The 20,180-nt window shown below is 41.9% G+C and overlaps 2 protein-coding genes and 1 non-coding gene across 12 annotated transcripts; 1 reads left to right on the forward strand and 2 right to left on the reverse strand.

The window, feature by feature from the left end:
* Positions 1 to 215: 215 nt before the first annotated feature.
* LOC105040404 (pentatricopeptide repeat-containing protein At2g13420, mitochondrial) lies at positions 216 to 9,672 on the reverse strand. Of its 10 annotated transcripts, XR_012138303.1 has the most exons (7): positions 8,896 to 9,672; positions 6,923 to 7,884; positions 6,571 to 6,833; positions 4,130 to 4,773; positions 3,290 to 3,534; positions 2,965 to 3,123; positions 216 to 375 (listed from the first exon to the last, which is right to left on the reverse strand). XR_012138303.1 is itself a non-coding variant. In XM_073251046.1 (3 exons), the coding sequence occupies exons 1-3, from the start codon at positions 9,511 to 9,513 to the stop codon at positions 4,761 to 4,763; spliced, it is 1,593 nt and encodes a 530-aa protein (XP_073107147.1). In that variant the 5' UTR covers positions 9,514 to 9,672; the 3' UTR covers positions 3,967 to 4,760. The 10 variants fall into 10 exon arrangements, 3 of the variants coding, with proteins under 3 accessions (XP_073107147.1, XP_029118619.1, XP_010915324.1); XR_012138304.1 differs by lacking the exon at positions 3,290 to 3,534 and having other exon boundaries at positions 223 to 375; XR_831127.4 differs by lacking the exons at positions 216 to 375; positions 2,965 to 3,123; positions 3,290 to 3,534 and having other exon boundaries at positions 3,967 to 4,773; positions 6,735 to 6,833.
* Positions 9,673 to 10,859: 1,187 nt separating this feature from the next.
* TRNAD-GUC (transfer RNA aspartic acid (anticodon GUC)) lies at positions 10,860 to 10,931 on the forward strand. The gene has a single exon. It is a non-coding gene; the product is annotated as a tRNA-Asp (tRNA).
* A 139-nt stretch (positions 10,932 to 11,070) lies between these two features.
* Positions 11,071 to 17,698, reverse strand: LOC105040605 (probable 2-oxoglutarate-dependent dioxygenase AOP1). The gene is made up of 3 exons (XM_010917238.3): positions 17,216 to 17,698; positions 16,757 to 17,081; positions 11,071 to 11,588 (listed from the first exon to the last, which is right to left on the reverse strand). Exons 1-3 carry the CDS (start codon positions 17,596 to 17,598, stop codon positions 11,316 to 11,318), a joined length of 981 nt encoding a protein of 326 aa, XP_010915540.1. The 5' UTR covers positions 17,599 to 17,698; the 3' UTR covers positions 11,071 to 11,315.
* Positions 17,699 to 20,180: the final 2,482 nt, after the last annotated feature.

The raw sequence follows: 20,180 nt of genomic DNA on the forward strand, positions 1-20,180 counted from the left end.
GTCTGTGCTCGATGAGTCCAAGTTTAACTTCATGAATTAGATCAATCGACAAGGCTGAGAAATTTAAATGGTAAACAACTTATTAGAACATTGGGAAGCCTCTGTGGTCATGCAGATGGCAGCCAAAATGTTACACCAAATCCTATATAAGCAAATATGATAGGCTTGTCCATTATATTTAAGTGGCTAGAGCTTGGTAGAATGCAAATGTATTTTTTTTACCAAAAAAGTGCAAATGTGTTGGCATACTACGTAGCAGAATGACATGAAAAAGCTCCTATGTTGAATAGACGGGTTGTATCTTTCGCACAGAAGAAGAATTTTCTATCTTTTGGATGAATCTACCGTTGGATTGTACGACCATCACTTCAAGATCTGCACAGAAGGATAAATGAAGAAGTTTAAAGTGTTTTTAGACCTGTACACAATATGGTCTAATAATAATCGATATTATGAAAGAGGATCAATCATTCTTTTATGTGAAAGATACAAGCCGAACTCATATGGAATTTGGATTCTAAAACCTATCCTAGCACTCCAAGAATAGATGATGCAAATATAACAACAAAGCTATAACATCTGACGTAAGAGGAATGAAGCAGAGTTTTAATCGATTGAATGAAAATTATCAGTTATTGTAAAGAAAATATGGAAGCGAGCTAAATACCAATTAGGAACATTTTAATCTTTAAATGTGAGTATTCGTATAAAACATTTGGGCATGTTTAGTTCGCAATCGAAATGGAAATCAAATTTGGAATGGTCATGTCCCTTAGTGTGTTTGGTTCATGTCAGAATGGGAAACAAAATTAAAATAAAATTTCAATACGATGGGAGATAAGCGATGGCGTTGGTGCATTCCAATTTTTCCTTGGAATTGGAATAGAAAATAAGCATTTGATGATAAGCTGGAGTAGATCTATGTTTACGACTATCTTAAACTACATGTTCATATTCAGTATACTAGCCTGAATTTCATCGGGAGAAAAGAATGATTTCAGCAAGTTATTTTTTTTTTTCTCTCTATAGGATTTGGGTCATCCCACTCAACATGTTGTCTAAGATAGCTATAGCTATAGGACTAGCCGAGTCTATAAATATTTTTTGTTATTGTGTTGGCTCAGCCCACAGAATCCCATGAGATTCTGGACAGACCCTAGAGAGAGAGTAATATGCTAGCAGTGATGTTTCAATAGCACGATGTACTCTAGTTGTAAAGAATGAAAAGACTCGGGCACAGGAATGATACATCTTGTTACCAAAAGAGAAGTAGCAGTCATGCCGGTAGCATCATCCCAATAATCTAATGTATTTCAGTGTAAACGACAATAAAAACTTCCAAGAGTGATGCTTTAGTGATAAGATGAGCTGCAGCCAAATATAGCCGTTAGCTTTATATCACGAGCTGAAAAGGATGGACACTGTTTTAAGTAAACGTTTGAGATTAGAAAAAATGTTCTTATTCTGATACATCATTATTTAACTATATTGCAAACAATCATGTTACTATTAAACAGAGGCAAAAAGAGGAGAGAGTGCCATCAAAATTCCTGTGCTCGTGCACGCGCACATTTCAATCACTGTACCATTCCGGGCACACCAAAGCAGAATTGGGTCACCCAAAGGATGAATTGGGCACATTTTGATCACCATACTGCTCCGGCCACACCAAACTAGAATGGAGTCGCAGAATTGATGAATCGAGCACTCTTAAAAAGAGCCATCTATTTAGCCACGGAGTATAACCATTTTGATGCTGCCAGCCCATCCCTTGATGCTCCCAATTCTTAGGACTCTCATGCTGCCTCTACAACGGCTCGAAGGGTTATTTTTATATCTTGAGAGTCTCTTTCTTCGAGGTTTGTTAAGATTAATTTTGATGGCAGTGTCAGAAATGATAGGAATGATGCCAGCTTTATCATCCAAAATCTGAATGCCAAGTTGCTAATGGTGGAGATTCATATATTTTTGAGCCTTTTATCTCGTAAACTGATCTTTATGTTGTCCAAACGGATATTATTTATATCAGACAGAAGCTACTGATGGAGAAAATTTTCATAAAAGAAGATTCTGCCATCATTGTCAGCTAAATCTGGAACAACACGAAGTAACTGGAGGCCTACCACTTCTTTGTGACATTTGGACTGCCCTTCATCTTTCAATCAAGTGTCCGTCAAGAATGTTTTTCAGAAGATAAACAGTACGATAGATTGGATGGTATCTTCTATTATGTAATATTTCGGAGACTAGATCTGAAGATAGGATGAGACGTGCCCACCATTCCTACGAAATTTTTTGTATTCTGACTTTATAAACTCTGCTCACACCAAAATGGTGTGACCACCCACTTGTATCAAAAAAAAAAAAAAAAAAGATGTTATAGGAGACCAACCTGAAGTGTCAAAAGTTTTTATCAAGATTATAAGATCAATTTTGCTCCTCTTGAGAGGAGAGATATCAACTTCTCTCAAGTCCAAAATTAACAATAAACCAATCAAATTAATGATTTGTGCCATTGATCATGATCTCTATCATTAAATGTACTTAGAAATCAAAAAAATCACATCTTTGGGTAACATCTAATCCATGCATTAAGTTAGTGCAAGTTAAAATAATATGAAACTATGTTTTACCATGATCTGAGCATTAAAATTTATTGACTTTTAATCTACATATGTTTTATTACATTTAGATTATGAATTATAAAATGGTTTTGAATTCAAATTATCACATATTTTAGCATAATAATACAATAAAAATGATCCATTTTTATATCCACATGGTGCATAGATCAGAGCTACTAAAATATATAATTTTTGGTTTCTAAGTGTTTTAGTTGTATAAATCACAATCATGTGTGTGAATTTTTAATTTGGACACCATATTTTTGATTTTGCATAAAATTCTGCCCTCCGGAGCACTTAATCGTGAGGTAAATTTTCATGGCTGGGATAAGAAGCTGACCATTGACCTGCAAAGCTATTAGCCAAGAAAGAAGACATGCACGCTACTGCTGCCACAAAATTCCTTGAGATTGCAAACTCGCCACTCAACAAAGAGGATAGTGGTGCTCTGTGCTCTTCCATAACATGAAAATAGCGGCCAGTAATTTCTCGAAAGACCCTGTGAAGAATCAAATACTCAAATGCCTTTCATTCACGCAGGAATTTTAACATGCAGGTTAGCATAAAGACTAATAACCTCAAGACCGAAAAAATCAAAATTATATCAAACAAAGAGTAAAACAGCAAAAATATATGTAATTCACTAAACTTCAAGTGCAACATACATTTTTAGAAATTCATTGCATTTAAGAATGTGAGATCCCCTTTCAATAGCTATTCTGCAACATAGGTAACTTAGAGGCAGAGTGGAAGGCCAAAAAATTGAGGTGCCCCAGCATACTGCCACCAAAATGCTAACTTTGAAACGCACAATGCAAACATGCTGAGAGTCACAAGAGCAACCTGTGCTGATACATGGTCCAGTAGCACTATCTAATGAAGCACCTATGAACGTAAGTGTTCAAACATCCTGGAAAATGACCAGTCATTTAACAGAAAAGATAAATATAGAATGGCTACGTAGAAATAATTACACTAAAATATGTATAAAAAAACAGAGAAAAGGTGAACAGAGATAAGTCAATGACATTGTGCCAATAGTCTCTGCTTCAGTCCCAATTAATAACATAAGTCAGAACACACGGTCGTAGGAGAGTGAAATAATAGGTAATGATGACCATGATCCACCATATGGACGTTGCAATATGTTCAAAGCATGATATGTAATTGAAACAAACATGAACCTACAGCACCATGAAAATGAGTAGGCGTCAAAAGTGAGTGCACATTCAAAAACTTTTGAAACCAAACACGTAACGTTTACACATGCCAGCAATGAAACAAAACGTCAATTTGTGCAAGCACAAAAAGAAACAAGTTTTTATCTTTAGAACTGAGATAATTGAACAGCAAAAGACTATCTTTCATGACTTGTGCTTGTCACAGTTTTTATAACAAGAAATGTTCAGTACATTTATCAAGTAGAAGAGCCAACTGTTATTGACATATGCTCAGACTTGTGCTTAACATGCAAGCAGCTCTAAGAGTTAAAGTAATATGCATACCATGAGATATTTCAATTGCCTTTCTCCTACTATAAAGTAGAAATCATTTGAGAGAAAGAACCATCAACAATCTTCATTTTAATTGTGTGGATACACCAAACCAACAACCACAAACATCATCATTATTAAGTTTTCATTTCCAGTCAGCTTCACAACTCTGCTTGCGTCTTCCGCTGCACCATCAAATTGGTCGTCAAAGAATGGCTTCCCTCCCTATATAGTTTGTTTTAGGCAAGCCCAGGGTGATGGTGTCATTTCTTGTTTTCAAATTATGTTTGTACCTACCAAGATAGCAGCTTCTTGTTGTACTTGCATGAGAAAACAATGTCAACTTCCACTTGCACTGACAAACCCATGGCTGTCAAGAAAAATTGTTTTGGCATTTGCAGAAGGAAGTAGGATACATGCTATTGAGATATCACGATCAAGATTGGGTGAAGATCTTTTCCTACACGGTGGTATCAGCTACCTTGCGCTTTTCATTTCAGTTGTATCCCAGTAATCAAGCTAGAACTGCAAAGCAAGGCTTGTTTGACGTATATTTCTTAGACAAAGGATCTCCACGCGCTTAGTAGTCCTGATATTGGCTGCTGTCTACTGGTTGGGCATTCGTTTTTCTTTCTTCAGTAGCTTAATCATATATGCTGCCAGCAAAACACGGATTACATGAGAAAAGAAATGGTGAGCAGTGGACTCCCTTTGGAATATCCTCGATTAACTCTGGTATAAAACCAGTTGTGCTATTTATGTTGTCCTAAAAATAGAAAAAGCAAGGAGAAAATCAGAAAATATCATTATATGAATGAACTATTATACTAAAGTCAAACCAAATCAAAACCAGTCCAAACCAAATACAAAACTAAACAAAATCCAGTACAAATCAAAATCTAATCCAACATAAACCCAAACAAACATGTGTAATCCATGTTTCACAACCAAGTCCACCACACAAGAGCCTTGCCTTGAACCAAGCAAATGACCCAAAGTGCGACCTGAGTCACAGTCAAACTAATAAGGCCAAGAGGTTTGATGATTTTTGGCAAGAATCCAATTCAAGGCATATCATAAGATGATTTTTCTCTTCCAAATCAAATCAAGCAATTTCATAAAGAAAAAAAAAATGTGATGAATATGAAATTGAACTTTTATTTCAGAACAAACTTGTTAACAAGAACCACCTCTAGAAGCAGCAAATCAAAGTTTCGTATGCATTTCATGTGCCAAATTCTAATGGTTGTGTATATGCCTGTGCATCACCATAATAAGCATACAGCAAATTTAGAATGACAGACCACAAAGACAGTGCTTCCTGCACCAGGAATACATCCCAAACCTAAAGAGATGCAGTTTTAGATTAGCTGTACCATTCATGCTTTCATAATCCAAAAGCGCGTAGTAAATTCTTTACCACAAAGAAAAGGTCTATTGTATAAACCCATGAATTAAACTTATGCATCTAGCTGTAACAGGGCTGCAAAAGGCAATTGCTCATGATATGAAAAACCATATCTTCCCTATATACAACTAATTTTTCTATATCCAGTTTTAGGTTGAATTTGTTGAGCTTCAAGAACTCACTGACATTGTATAAAATTTTAGATATTCCTGATCATCAAATCAATATATAGAGCTCTGTTGTCAGCCTGTGATATCAAACTCGAGATCAAACAATAAGAAACTGATACGTTGCATTCTTTTATGCAACTAGTATATTTGAATTTATGTTGAACTATTCACTTGAGAGAAAAAGTAGTATTTATTTTATTTTATTAAATGAAAAATTAAATAGTTTACGCTGAAGAATACAAACTGAAGAATATAATGAAAGATAATTCATTAAATCGTTAACAAAGAAAATGAACTGCAGAATATAATGAAAAAATTACCTTGTATTGAAGATTCATTGAAGTGTTAAATTTGTCATTAACAAGTTTTTGTTTCCACCGAGTTTACACCAATTTTTAGCCTTAAGCACACAGGCACACGGCTAATAACCAATAACAAATTTCTACTAGAATCAGAGACTGGGGATTACTTGGAAAGGTGTTATCAGGAACTATGTAATAGGCTTGTGCAATAATATTATCCCTGTAATTTTTTATGGCTCTAATTGTTAGGATAAATATGGGTCACCATAAACAAGCTGAATATGACAGAGATGAGAATTTTGACATGCTTGTGCAGTGAAAATAGGAAAACTTGGGTCAGACTCATGTATATTGCAGGAGGCACAAGAGTTGTATGCATTAAGGTCAAAGAGTTGGAGAACCAATTAAAATGGTATGGTCATGTGCAACCATAATCAGAGATCTCAATAAGGAAGTTGTTCAAAATTGTGTAGATATCACTCAGAGTGACAAGAATACAACAACAAAGTTAAATTTATTGCTGCAACATTTAATTAAACAGGATCACAGACAGGTATCCTGTCACTATACCACCTTGTACCAATGAAATGTACCAATGCAAGCGTCACCTCTCCTCTACTCTGGTGAATAATTCTGTAGTAGATAGTTTTGTGGCTTCAGCTATCATGACCACTACTATTATTGTAAAATTTCTCCATTTCTTTGCTAGGTTTCACCTGCACAGGGACTAAGCCTACCTTTGGATAATATGCACGTATGACAGCCTCCTGCATTCCAGAAAAAATTCTCTATATGCTCAATAACACTTAATCATCAGTTGATTCTTCAAGTAGATTCTGCACAGGCCACAGACAGGCATGGTATTCTTCAAAGGCAACCCATACCAGCTCTTAATCACTTGATTGAACTCAAAAAAGAGAATCACCTCTTATAAGGTTTAAAATGATAATGTTGGAATTCAGAACCAAATTTCAGTGATTCCTCCTCAACCTTGTTCTTCAGTCTTCTCCAAGTTCGCAGCATATCTGATTGTATCAATCCACTGTACAATGTCTCAAATGTCACCTTATGTGGAAGGAACCCTTTCTCTATCATCTCCATGAAGAACTGACATGCCTCCCTCCATTTTTGTTTCTCACATAACCCATGAATCAACAAAGTATACGAATCCAAGTCTGGCCCTACACTGCTCTCGACCATATCATTCCATAATTCCTTGACTAGCTCCATCTGGTTTAGCTTTGAAAACATTTCAATTAATATGTTGAATGTGTGAATATCAGGTGTGCTCAGGGAACCCATTCCCTTCATTTTCTTGTACAACTTTACTGCACCATCCACATCTTTCCTCCCATGATACTCCTTGAAGAAGCAATTATATGTAGCTGGGCATGGGCATACGCCATTGCTTGCCATCTCATTAAGCAAATCTTCAGCATCCTCCAATCTCCCACAGGAAGCGAGACACTTGATTACCGAAGTGTATGGTGCCACGGTGGGACAAATGCCTTTCTCTTTCATCGAGCGCAACATACAAAGTGATAATTCTGGTTTGTGCGCTCGGCTGTAAACATGAAGGATGATTGAGTAGCTCGTGACATCAGGTTCAATCCCTTTCCTTTGCATCTCCTCTAAAAGGCCTTCAGCTGCATGGATCGTTCTATCAAACCGATTGTCCGGATGCAAGCTTGCCTTCCTACAGATCCCATTCAACAGAACATTATATGTAACCACATTGGGTTCTAACCCACGATCCACCATCTCCTTTAAGAACTTCTGGGCCATTTCATGTCGGTTTACCTTACACCATCCATAAATCAAAATTGTGTATGTCTTCTCATCTGGTTCATATTTGAATTTTCTTTTATTAAATATCTCTGTTGCTACCTGTAACCATTGACACAAAGCCAGTAACTGGAGTTAATTGGGCAGAGGTAGTTGTACGTATTTCCAAATACAATAGAGGGAGGAGAGGGAGAGGGAGAGGGAGAGGGAGAGGGAGGGGGGGACAGAGAGAGAGTCATCTCTTGGATCACTGTGGCAACAACATTTACGAAAAAGATGGCATTAATACCACTATCTGTTGTCACGACAAGATGCTATCTTATGGCTCCAACAATTTAAGATAAGATGTTAAGATAGAAGTGAAAGAATTCACAATATGAAAGACTGTTCACTTTGATCACATTGGCTTGGTGAAAGTATATGATAAAGTACTACAGGAGGAGAATTGGTGAGCATTAATAGATGTATTGAACGGCTATTTAAATTGTTAAATACATGTATGACAATGAAGGTATTAGAAACAGCAATGGTGAAACATTTCAGTACTTGTTGAGGCTGGACCTTGCAACCCACATTGCTTAGCACTGCAGTCACTGGGGTATATCTTAAAAAAATTGACTTGGCAGAAAAAAATCGGTAAAAAGTAAACAAATTTATATAAAGAAGGAAAAAGAAAAGATTATAGATGACGCGGACTGAAGGATTTGTGAGGCCAACTGCTCATAATCAGGGATCTCGTAATTTCTAGGCAGGAAATAGACGTACTAACAAAACCATGATAATTAAACGAATCATCAATGCTCAAAAGTTTTTTTTTTCCCGACCAAAACCAAGATAACAACCAGTGTATGAGAAAATTCGTAAAAGAAAATAAACAGATCAGAGAAATTCCAGGACACCCGATGTCTCAATCAGAAAATTTCAAATCCTACAGCTTTATCTTAAGCCTGCAGACAAAATCATAATTCTCCAACGTAAAGAAGCAGCAGCACCAAAATGACCGATTATCTAGCAAATTTCTTGAAGTCAAAGCTCCAAAGCACTCATTTGTATCTCAATCGATCACGATAGCAATCAAAATCAAAAGAGAAGGGGGTAGAAAGAAGTAGAGACCTTGGGATAGCCGTACTTGCAGAGGGTGTCGAGGAGCATCTTGAAGTCGTCGACGCCGGGCTCCCGGCCGATGAAGGCCTCCATGTCGTCGAAGGCCCGGACGGCCTGGCGCGTCATGCCGGCGGCGATGTAGCGGCGGACGAGGATGGCGAAGGTCCGGGGGGTAGGCCCCGCGCCGCCGCTCTGGTCCATCTCGATGATGAGCTGCCACGCGACGTCGAACTGGCGGACCTTCCCCAGCGTATCGATCATGAGGTCGTAGGCGTCGGCGCCGTGGACGTGGTGGGCGTGGTCGCGGGCCCAGACGAAGAAGCTGAGTGCGACCTTGGAGGCGTGGCGGAGGCGAAGGAGGGTCTGGAGGACGAGGTCGCCGGAGAGTTGGATGCCCACGAGCTGGAGGGGGGACTCCAGAGGGTGGAAGGGGTTGTGGTGGTGGATAAGTAGGCGGGCGAGGGCGTCGGCGTCATCGGAGGGCCGGAGAGGCGGAGGGCTCGGCTTCGGGCTGCTTCCTGAAAACCCTAACCCTAATTCGGGCAGAGGGGAGTGAGAAAGGAGGCGAGGTTTAGGAGGTGGGAGGAGATGTCGGCGGCCAGCCGACGTGAGCGCCGCCCGGGACATGGCTAACGTGTGTCTCGGCCGGGAGTTCGCTCGGTCCACCGGTCGAGGGCTGGGATTTCCAAAACCGGACGATTACGCTCGCCGCAGGCGCGGACATCTCCCGCTTTTTGTATCAGCGTGGTTTGAAATCCGGATCCGGCCCATTTGATGTTTCCGTCTGTTCGGTCATGGATGCTATGCCCACAAAGAGAAATTCTTTGTGCACCACTTGCATTATAAAAAAAAAAAAAAAGCACACCATTTCATTCTATTATACCACATAATCATTATTTTTTAATATATATTTAATATTCATAATTTTAGTTTTTTATTTAAAATTTTAACATCTTGTGACGAAAATATCCTTCCCTCTTTATAATATTCTGTGAAAAAATTATATCATTCTGTACAAAAAGTCATAATTTTAATGCAGAATGTCATAATATCATAACAGGATGTTATAATTTTTTTAGAAAAAAAAAATATTTTTATCATTCAAAATTTTAAATGAAAAAATAGAACTGCAGATGTTAAATGGACATTAAATACGTATTGAAAAGCAGTGATCATGTGATCTAATAAGATGAAGTGATGCATTCCACATCAAATTTTGTACACCGTGGATGATGCACAAAGAATTTTCTGCTGCCCATAAGAAAATTTTTTTGTTGGACTCGCTAATCAAACCATGGGTGCCATAATTCAGCGGAACTGTCGGATTGTGGTCCATGCTATTGTGGTGCCAATATGCACCTTGATGCAAACACTAAATTAACTTCTCATCTTCGTCAGAGAAGAAACTTGGCATGTGGGTGGGTCGAAGTCCCAGAAGACTACTCCAAATCATATGTAGTTGCATCAGATGGGACAAAGAAAAACGCAAACATGGTTCTCAAATAATTACATATGTTTGATGTGAGTTATTACTTTGTCTATTCTATCGTATGATGCTAATTTCAACAAATCAATAATGTGTCCATCCATGAGACAAATCTAGTCATCCAAGTGTCCTCGCGTCTTTACCAATACCATATTTTCCACCTCATGTTTCTCTCATTACCTAAAAACGAGATGACTTTCTATGGCATGCATCTCAATCTGCATAATGCCTATAACATTTATTAGTTTATTTATTAATAAAATAACCATGCACCATACTTGCTGGATTCTATTGTAAAATATAAGAAAAGATGGTCATAACATCACAAGAAGCTACGCATATGCTCCCTGCAACACTTGTGTACATAGCTTAGGGTAACAAGGGCAGACAGAGCATACGTGCACCGTAAGATGGACGTTAGTTGAAGAGTTGAGATTTTGTTTCATAAAGAAATATGAGGTGGTGATCAACCGCCCAAAGCACCAAAGTCGTTGTAGTATAGTGGTGAGTATTCCCGCCTGTCACGCGGGCGACCCGGGTTCGATCCCCGGCAACGGCGTTCCAGCTTTTTGCCCAATCAGTAAAAAGGAACAGGGCATATTCTTGTTTTACCCCTTGGGAAAAAAACAATAAAAACACTTTTCTTCTTACCTTCTTTATTTTTTAAAAGCAAAAGAACAGGGTATACTCTGCAGAACTATGCAACATTCCCACGTATATATATATTTCAGCATATGTAATCACCAGGGGGACCGATTCTAATTGCAATCGTAACTGGGGCTAAATCATTCCCCATATCACACAAATACACATAGAATACACCCAGTAGGGCGTCATAATAATACACCAGCAGCACACAGAAACCATATAGGTTGTCCAAGGAGGCAGCAGCAGAAGCATATATCTATCTCCACCTGGTTCTCCATTACATGAGAAGGAACTCTTAGGCCTCAGCCTTTCTTGCTTTGACAAGCTCAGTGTAAGCAGCCAGCGTATCCATCGTTTTCGTACCCTCCTCCGAGACACAGAAGCGCACGAATTCATCATCGTAGTAGGGCTCAAAGAGACGAGGGTGGTCCTCATCCACCAGCTCCGGTGGGGCTTCGACCCGGAAATCTCCCTTTGGAACCGAGAAAAGAACGACGGAGTATCTCGTCACACCGCCTCCCACCAGGATGCGATGCAAGGCCGCGCCCACTCGGTCGTTGGTCCATGCCTAGCTCAAACAAGCATAACATATATATTATTATCCCAGGACTAATCATAACATTAATTGTGCAAAAGTGATCATTCGATTTCTTGGGCTTTCAACTTGGCTTTTTTTTTGTTTTAGGTCTGTGGATCGATACCACATGCATGCATTATGATGATGTAAGATAAAAGACATGGTCTGCAATTAGCTCAATATAATTCTTCAAAAATACTAATGCTAAAAAAATGCTTTAATAACTCAAAAAAATCACTCAAAGCTGGTGCGCTGTATTCTCATTGCTCCCGTTGTGAATTCTGCCATGTAACGAAGGAATGTGAATAATGGAAGATATACAATTGAGTGACTGTCGTGAATTGTTTTATATATAATATATATGGACTATTGAAGGTGTTGACAAAGCCATCCATCAAATACTTCATTTTTTGATTTAATCAATCGCAAGTGTCGTGTATGGCAAACATAATGTTAGGATTTGACGTCTCGAGATTCAGTCCATATTGAGCCCACAACGAAGTTTGCGGCCAAAAATAAAGTCCAACGAGACTAAGATCATCCCAAACAGAACTCGGATGGAGGAGATACGAGCTTTTGAAGTCGGCACGAGATCCGAGACGGTGGAGGACGGCCGACGGCAGCGCGGCCGCAGGCAGCAGAGCACGATCTAGGCGAGGCCAACGTGCGGGATGCGCGACCCAAGCACGCGGCCTAGGCCCGCGCGCGCAGGCCGGCCCAGGCCCAGGCGCCTTGCCTGGGCCCTGTACCCCGGTCCACCGTGGACCGGACGATCCACGGTTGGGCCTGTGGACCGCATGGACGTTTCTCACGCATTTCTTGCAGTCCACGGTACTATTTCGTAGACCGAAGCATAATCGGACGGTATAGGTAGCTCCCGATCTTGATCCGACGGTCCAGGAGATTATTTGGCTTTGTTTAAAACTCCTAATCCCTCTTTAATTAGGTTTAAGCCCTTTAAATAGGGCTGATCGATGAAACAATGGGGTGGCGGCTTGGTTTTACCTCACGGAAATCCGTGAGGGCTGTGTTTGCGCGGAAACCAATCCGAAAGAAGAAGAGAGAGGTGCGAGGTCGTTGAGAGATAAAGAGCAGGAGGCTCCTGGACAGCAGATGTCGGTCGCTTCAGGGGGGTCTTCCAAGAGTGAGAGCTTTTGTGAGGAGAACTTCATGTGAGAAAGAATTGGGTGTACAAGAGTTGAGAGTGAGATCCCCTCTTGTAAAATTTCTTTTTCATAGTGAAGTTTGCATGCCCCGTGGAGGCGAGATTTTTTGTGGCTGATCCACGTATTTTGATTGTTTTTGTTTATTTCTTCTTTCTTCCTGCTGCATCGCGTGGTACTGAAAAGGTCCGGGAGGTGGTGTCCTGACCAGACATCCACCCCAACAAGTGGTATCAGAGCAAGGCGGTACAAGGACACAGATTACAGCGGTGGTGAGCAAGACTGAAAATGGAGAAGACAGGATCAATCAAGATGGAGATCAACAAGTTTGATGGTAAGAGCAATTTTTTCTTGTGGTAGGCAAGGGTGAAGGGTTGATCAATGTTCTCTTATGCGATGAGAAGCCAACCACTATAAAAGTGTGGGATTGAAAATGACTACAGATGCAGGCGGTGAGTATCATCCATATATATCTGGCGGATGAGGTGGTGATCCATGTGCTAAGCGAGACTTCTCCGACGGTGCTGTGGTCGAAGCTCGAGGAGTTGTACATGGCGAAGTCTCTCACCAACACTCTTTTTCTCTGGAGGCAATTTTACCAGCTGCGGATGGCTGAGGGACAGAGCGTGCAGGAATATTTAAGCCACTTCCAGAAGATCCTCACCGACCTTCTCAACATTGGTGAGAATGTTAAGGAAAAAACCAGGGCGCTGGTTTTGCTGGCGTCGCTTCCTCCTTCGTACGAGTCCTTGGTGACTGCTCTTCTAGTGGGGAAGAGCACTATCAAGATGGACGAGGTCACCACGACGATATTCCAGAACGAGATTCTCAAGAGGGAGAATCCAGCTTCGAGCTCAGGTGACGGTAACTCAGCTTTGGTGGCTTCTAGAGGAGCAGGAGACGGTAGACGAAGCGACAGGAGATCGCAACGAGGCCGGTCCAAGTCCAGGGGGGACTTAAGCAAAACCAGGTGTTACCAATGTGAGGAGTTGGGGCATCTAGCCAGAGATTGCCCTCAACTCAAAAATCGGACAGTGGCTGCTGTAGCGACGGCCGGCAGCGATTCATATGGAGATGTCCTGGAGATATCTGACGAGGTATCTACTTCTTTCCAGTAGTGGATATTAAATTCTGCATGCCCCTATCATGTATGTTGCAGAGAGAAGCAATTTGACTCCCTGGAGAATAATGAGAGCACTGTATATCTGTCGGATGGATCGAGCTGCTCGATTAGAGGCATTGGAATGGTCAGCTGGAGGACACATGACAGTGCAGTGAGGAGATTGGGAAAGGTTTGATACATATCCGATTTCAGACAGAATCTTATCTCACTTAGCAGACTGGATTCGAGAGGCTGCAGGACGATAGCTGGTGGAGGAATCTTGAGGGAGCTACGCGGTGATAGGATTGTGCTGGAGGAAAAGAATAGGAGCAAAGGACATTATTATCTGACGGGGAGCTCAGTACGAGGTGGAGCTTTGGGAGCCAAGTGGAGCCCAAATCAAGATGGAGCTCCGAGAGGTGAATCGAGCACAAGACAGGAGACTCGAAAGGACGAGAGGCGACATCGCAAGGTGAAATTCCTATTGCCGCAGGACGATGTCCCGTGTAGGTCTCAGGTCAGGAGGAGCACAGCATACGACGGAGATAAGATCGAGCGGCCTGGCTCGACTCCCATGTTTGTCCATCCATGATCAGCAGGCGATTGCCCCAGAGCATGGGAGCGAGAAGATCCAGAAGCTCTTGGAGTTTGAAGGAGGCTGAATATCGAGTCGAAATAGAAATTGTTAGGATTTGATGCCTCGAGATTCAGCCCACATTGAGCCCACAGCGAGGTTCATGACGAAAAATGAAGTTCAACAAGATCAAGATCACCCCAAACGGAGCTCGGATGGAGGAGATACGAGCTTTTGAAGTCGACACGAGACCTGAGGCGGTGGAGGACGGTCGGCGGCCGGCGGCGGCGGTGCGGCCGCAGGTGGCGGAGCGCATCCCAGGCAGGGCCAACGCACGACCCAGGCGGGCGCGCAGCCCAGCCCATGCACGGGCCCACGTGCGGGTGCGGACCGGCCTAGGCCCAAGTGCCTTGCTTGGGCCCTATACCCCGATCCACCGTGGACCGGGCGGTCCACGGCTGAGCCTGTGGATCGCATGGGCATTTCTCATGCATTTCTCGCGATCCACTGCACTATTTCGTAGACCGAAATGCGATCGGACGGCGTGGATGGCTCCCGATCTTGATCCGACGGTCCAGAGGATTATTTAGCTTTGTTTAGGACTCTTAATCCCTCTCTAATCAGGTTTAAGCTAGGACTGATCGGTGAAACAATGGGGTGGCGGCTTGGTTTTACCTCACGAAAATCCGTGAGGGCTGTGTTCGCGAGGAAACCAACCCGAGAGAAGAAGAGGGAGGCGTGAGGTCGCTGAAAAAGGAGCAGGAGGCTTCTGGACAGCGGATGCCGGTCGCTTCATGGGTTCAGAGGGGTCTTCCAAGAGAGAGAGCTTTTGTGAGGAGAATTTCAGGTGAGAGAGATTGGGTGTACAAAGATTGAGGATGAGATCTCCTCTTGTAAAATTTTTTTTTCATAGTGAAATTTGCATGTCCCATGAAGACGAGCCATTTTGTGGTTGATCCACGTATTTTGATTATTTTTATTTTATTTTATTTTATTTTTTTTACTGTATCATGTGGTACTGAAAAGATTCTGAGAGATAGTGTCTTGATCAGATATCCACCCCAACACATAATTTTTAGTACCTATTTTGATTAATGATTTTTGGATGAAGTAATACTAAGTAATGCACTGTTGGACCTATCCTCCCTAGTCTATGTGAAATTCACACCACCAACTGTCATGGCATGGTGGTACATGATACATTTAGTGCACGTTTGGATGTCTGGAATATATTATATATGTGAAGAAATTCTACCCACAACAGAAACCTGAGAAAGAGAATGATTGGAAATATAATTGTTGGACAAAATCCAAGAGATTCAGAATCTCAAATCCCACAAAAATATGCATTCGACTTAAAACATGCTTATGGAAGTCATATCCTTCTAAGATTGAAACCTTCATAAATGAAAATTTTTTGCCTATCCCATGATCAGTTACTACTTGTTCCCGCTCTCTACAAATAGATAATTCTTCCGAGGATTCATTACCCAGGCATCCAGACAAAACCCTAAAGCCCTGTTTAGATGCTGGAAGATCTTAGCCGTCCAATATGGTCATCTGACTGGGCATCTCTTTAGAAATTATAGCAAAACAGGAAAGATATTAGGGTGTTAAATGGAGCAATCAATTAATCACTAGTTTTTAATGAATAGGACCTATCACACTTAAACACCCCCCCCCCACCACAAAAAAAAAAAAAAAAAAAAAAAAAAAAAGGGCGGACCTATCACTATTTAATATCATTTGACAAAATTCAGTGGTTAATGGGGCAGTCCTTCGTCTTCTTTCTCTTGACAGCTAGTCGTGAGACGTACACGTTGTCATTTGGTGCAGCATCAGCGTGGTCCCACCGCTATTGACAGCGTCGATTGGAAAAGTCTAAGATGCTAGATTGAAAAGTAACATGTGAGCATCGCTCACTAAGGCGGTCATCTGATCTAAAGCCTTCCATGGTGAGCACATGTTTGGAAATAAAATAAATAATCAACGTTCTCGACCGCCGGACCCGTCCATAAAAAATGGTCAGTGAGACAAAATTAAGTGGAGATGGCTGTGAGTTGAATTAAATTTCTAGCCCAACGAATCAAGCCATGGTAGTGATTTTCGGCGTGCAAATTAAATAACCGGACCGAACTTTAATTTAACCCTTTGGAGAAGCACATGTGAATGGGAATGGACTTTTTTGCTATGTAGATATCCCTAACGCTAACCAAATGGATCATGGTGTTGTGGCAATTAATTAATTATTAACAATTCAGAGATGGATGGATCGTTCGCATGGGTGGGAGGTAGGGGAAGGGAATTACATCAAACATACCCGAAAACCGTTGCCGGCCATGACGATGAAGGAGATGGGGGAGGGCGAGGCCAGAGTCCATTCCCCATCCTTGGCCTGGACCTCCAGGCCATCCTTCTGGAGCTGGCACACTACGCTCATGGTATTCGTGTCCCGGTGAGGCACATACCCCAGCTTCTTCTCCTCCCCCTGCGCCGGACACCGGTACTCGGCAAGCCGGAGCAAATACCAGATGGAATTTGTTAGATCCTCGTAGTACTTGTCCACCCCCAGCCCCTCCATCAGCATCCTCCGCGCCATCCCCTCCAACTCCGCCACCTTCTGCGAGAACGACAGCACCGTCTCACTGCCGCCTCCAAACCACGGCCAGGAACAGAATCTCATCAGTATGTATACAAACGAGAAATTTGTACGGATTGATTAAAAGGGTGCGAGAGAGAGAGAGAGAGAGAGATCGATCACGGTCAAGTAGTGGAGTACCAGAAGGTGGGGTTTCCAGTCTCGGGCCACAGGAGATTGGCGAAGCTCTGGGTGGCATGCGGGAGCGGCGCGTTTACGATGGCTAGACTCTCGTAGTAGTCGAGCGCGGGAATCTCGCCGAGGTAGCCGTGGAAGGGCTTGTGATGGATGTTGCGGTGCTTGATGTTGATGGGGAGGGCGAAGAGCTCCTTCACGGCATTCCGGAAGAGGGACTCCCGGAGCTCCGGGGTGACCTGGGGGTAGATGGCCTCGAAGCAACCGTGGGACTCCATGGCCTCTATCACCAGGGCTCGAACCGAGTTCCATCTCTCGGTGCCTGCGCTGGCCGGGTCCACGCCGGAGAAGTCGATCTTGGGGAGCTCTCGCGGGTTCTCCGCGCCCATCCTCTCCCTCTCTCTCCTCTTTCTCAGGAACTGCGAGACGAGAAAGGGACGAGCTTTGGTGTCCCTCACTTAGCTTTGCACAGTTGCTGGGTAGACATCACCATTACATGTATAGACGCACTATTCCAAGTAGGAAAGGAGACGGCCAAGCCAAGGCACCCGTGGATCGTCACCGTCACGTATCAATCAACATCCGTGGCGTGGAAAAATCATCTGCCGTGGCATGAAGCATGGGGCTCGAGTCAGTCGGCTACTCAGGCTGAGTGTTTTTTTTTTTTTTTTTTTTTGATACAAATGAACAACCACATCTGTATGGTACGAAAACGATCTATACAATCTTAAATACAAAAGATTCTTCAAGATGGTCGGATAAGTCTCACCCTATCTTCAAAATACTCCATCACATGAGTTGCAACCCAATCTGTCATGTTATTCACCTCTCAGTAGACATATCGAACTGACACCGTGGCAGAAAAATAAAGAGCAGTCTAGATGTCACAGATCAGCAGATGGATTTACAGCTGCTTCATATTGTTCCGGATCCGATCAATGACGATAGTAAAATCTTCCTCAATAAAAATTATATCTATCCGTAATTTTTGTCTGGTATAAATAACACCCGTTCAAGCAATATGAAGCTTAGCTCGCGAGACTGAAGGTTCAAAAAAAAGAGTCCCTTCCCCTCTACTAGCAACCTACAATATAGGCTCCGGATGATAAAATCTACACCGTCTCGATCATTTCCGACACTGCCATCAAAATTTATCTTGACAAATCTCGAAGAAGAAGATTCTCAAAAATTAAAAATAATCCTCCGAATTACTACGAAAACAGTATGGGAGTCTCAAATATTAAAAATATTAAGAGATGGGCCATAATATCAAACTGACTATACTTTGCAGCTAAGTAGGTAGCTCCCTCTGGCATTCGGTTAGCGAGCACCGTCCCTTCTTTGAAGATCAAACTGTTTTTAGAAAACTAGATCTAAGGTTAAGGACGTCCTCCCAAATATGCTCTGACGAACCGCGTTCAAAAAGGTCTCCGGCCAAGGGCCACTGGCTACTCGCCTCCCAAAGCTAGCTGCCCTCCTGCCTCCAAATGAAGCTCATCCTCGGACAATGCAAAATAATGCTCAGGCCAAATCTGCGGCAACATATATAACAGGTGGCCTGCTTTCATGCAAAAAGACAAAACGATCAATACCACCAAAATAGTCTTTATCCAGCTGAATTGAATGATAATGACTGGTGCAGATTCCATTAAAAGTTATCCACCATCACAAGTTGGTTCAGTATTCTATCGTTATTAGTTTTTAAGTTATTCTCTAATCGAATATGAGAGATTGCCATGGTCAATAAAGACATTTTAGTGCGTTGTAGATGCTCAAGAGTTTCTTGAATAATATGATATCTCATTCTGCTTGATTATTCAGACAAATCCAAATCTAATTAGCAATGATTTGAAGTATTTTTTTTATTATACTATTTTAAAAATATAAAGACTCTATCGTATGAATATATAAAATATAGAATTTTCAATCCTCGCAGAAGAGAAGAGAAATGAGAGATACCCTAGAGGCTATGTATCCTGATGTGCGAGATGCTAGAAAGGCATTTGTTCTAAACCTCAAGAACACCTAAGCAAAAGATGCCTGTGAATTGGACAGCCCTTATATTTTAAAAGCACGGATCCTCTACTGTGCACCGAATGGTGCGATGCACAGCGCGCATGCATGGTAGATTGTGCGATGCATGTCGTGTGCGAGTAATGCATCACGTGCATAGCAGAAGATCCGTGCCCATATTTTAACTCCGTGGAAATGATCTATTGCCAACTTTTGATCTTCTCAAGTTTTACTCACTTCTCTTGTTTAAAAATTTTCAGTTAGATTATTTAAATTTATTAAATAATCTGATATAATCCCGCTACCATTCTCTGCTTATGTGATCTCGATAGATTACATCATCACATGATTGCCTTGCCCTAAGGGGTGCTAACGTGTCCTGGGTCGGTAGAACCGCTTCGCACCTTGCCGAATGAGCCCTTGGCCATGGTGTAGAGACATCAACATGGAGGGCGGACAACCATGGTCAGTCTCATCATCCACACGATTAATCCCCTCTTCAGTCGATGGTAGATAGTGTCATGCACCACCCTGCTTATTGTCATCGAGCGAAGCAAACTTCTATCTCAACTCAGCCTGCAACTAGAAAACGGATCGAATTGCGCCAGACTTTCGATTGACCATCCGCATGGCCAAACAAAGCAAAGCTACATTCCCGCTCTTCCTCACCTTCATGCATACCCGCCGTCTGTCGCCCGTGCCCTTGAACTTCTTACTTCGCCTAGACACCAGGAGATGACTGATTGGAAAAATTTAAGGGTCCAAGATGAAAATGAAAAACTCTCATCCAACCATTTGATTAAAAAGAATCCAATTCCAATCTCAAAATGAAATGGAAATAATCTAGCCCTCCTAAAATCCAATCCCCACTCCCCCCTTAAAATTCAAATTTCCATTCTGATTCCTGCTCCAATCACAAATCAAAAAATATAACTATCCTATTTTCCATTCCATTTCC

This window comes from Elaeis guineensis, chromosome 2 (genome assembly GCF_000442705.2).
Source record: "Elaeis guineensis isolate ETL-2024a chromosome 2, EG11, whole genome shotgun sequence".
NCBI lineage: Eukaryota > Viridiplantae > Streptophyta > Magnoliopsida > Arecales > Arecaceae > Elaeis > Elaeis guineensis.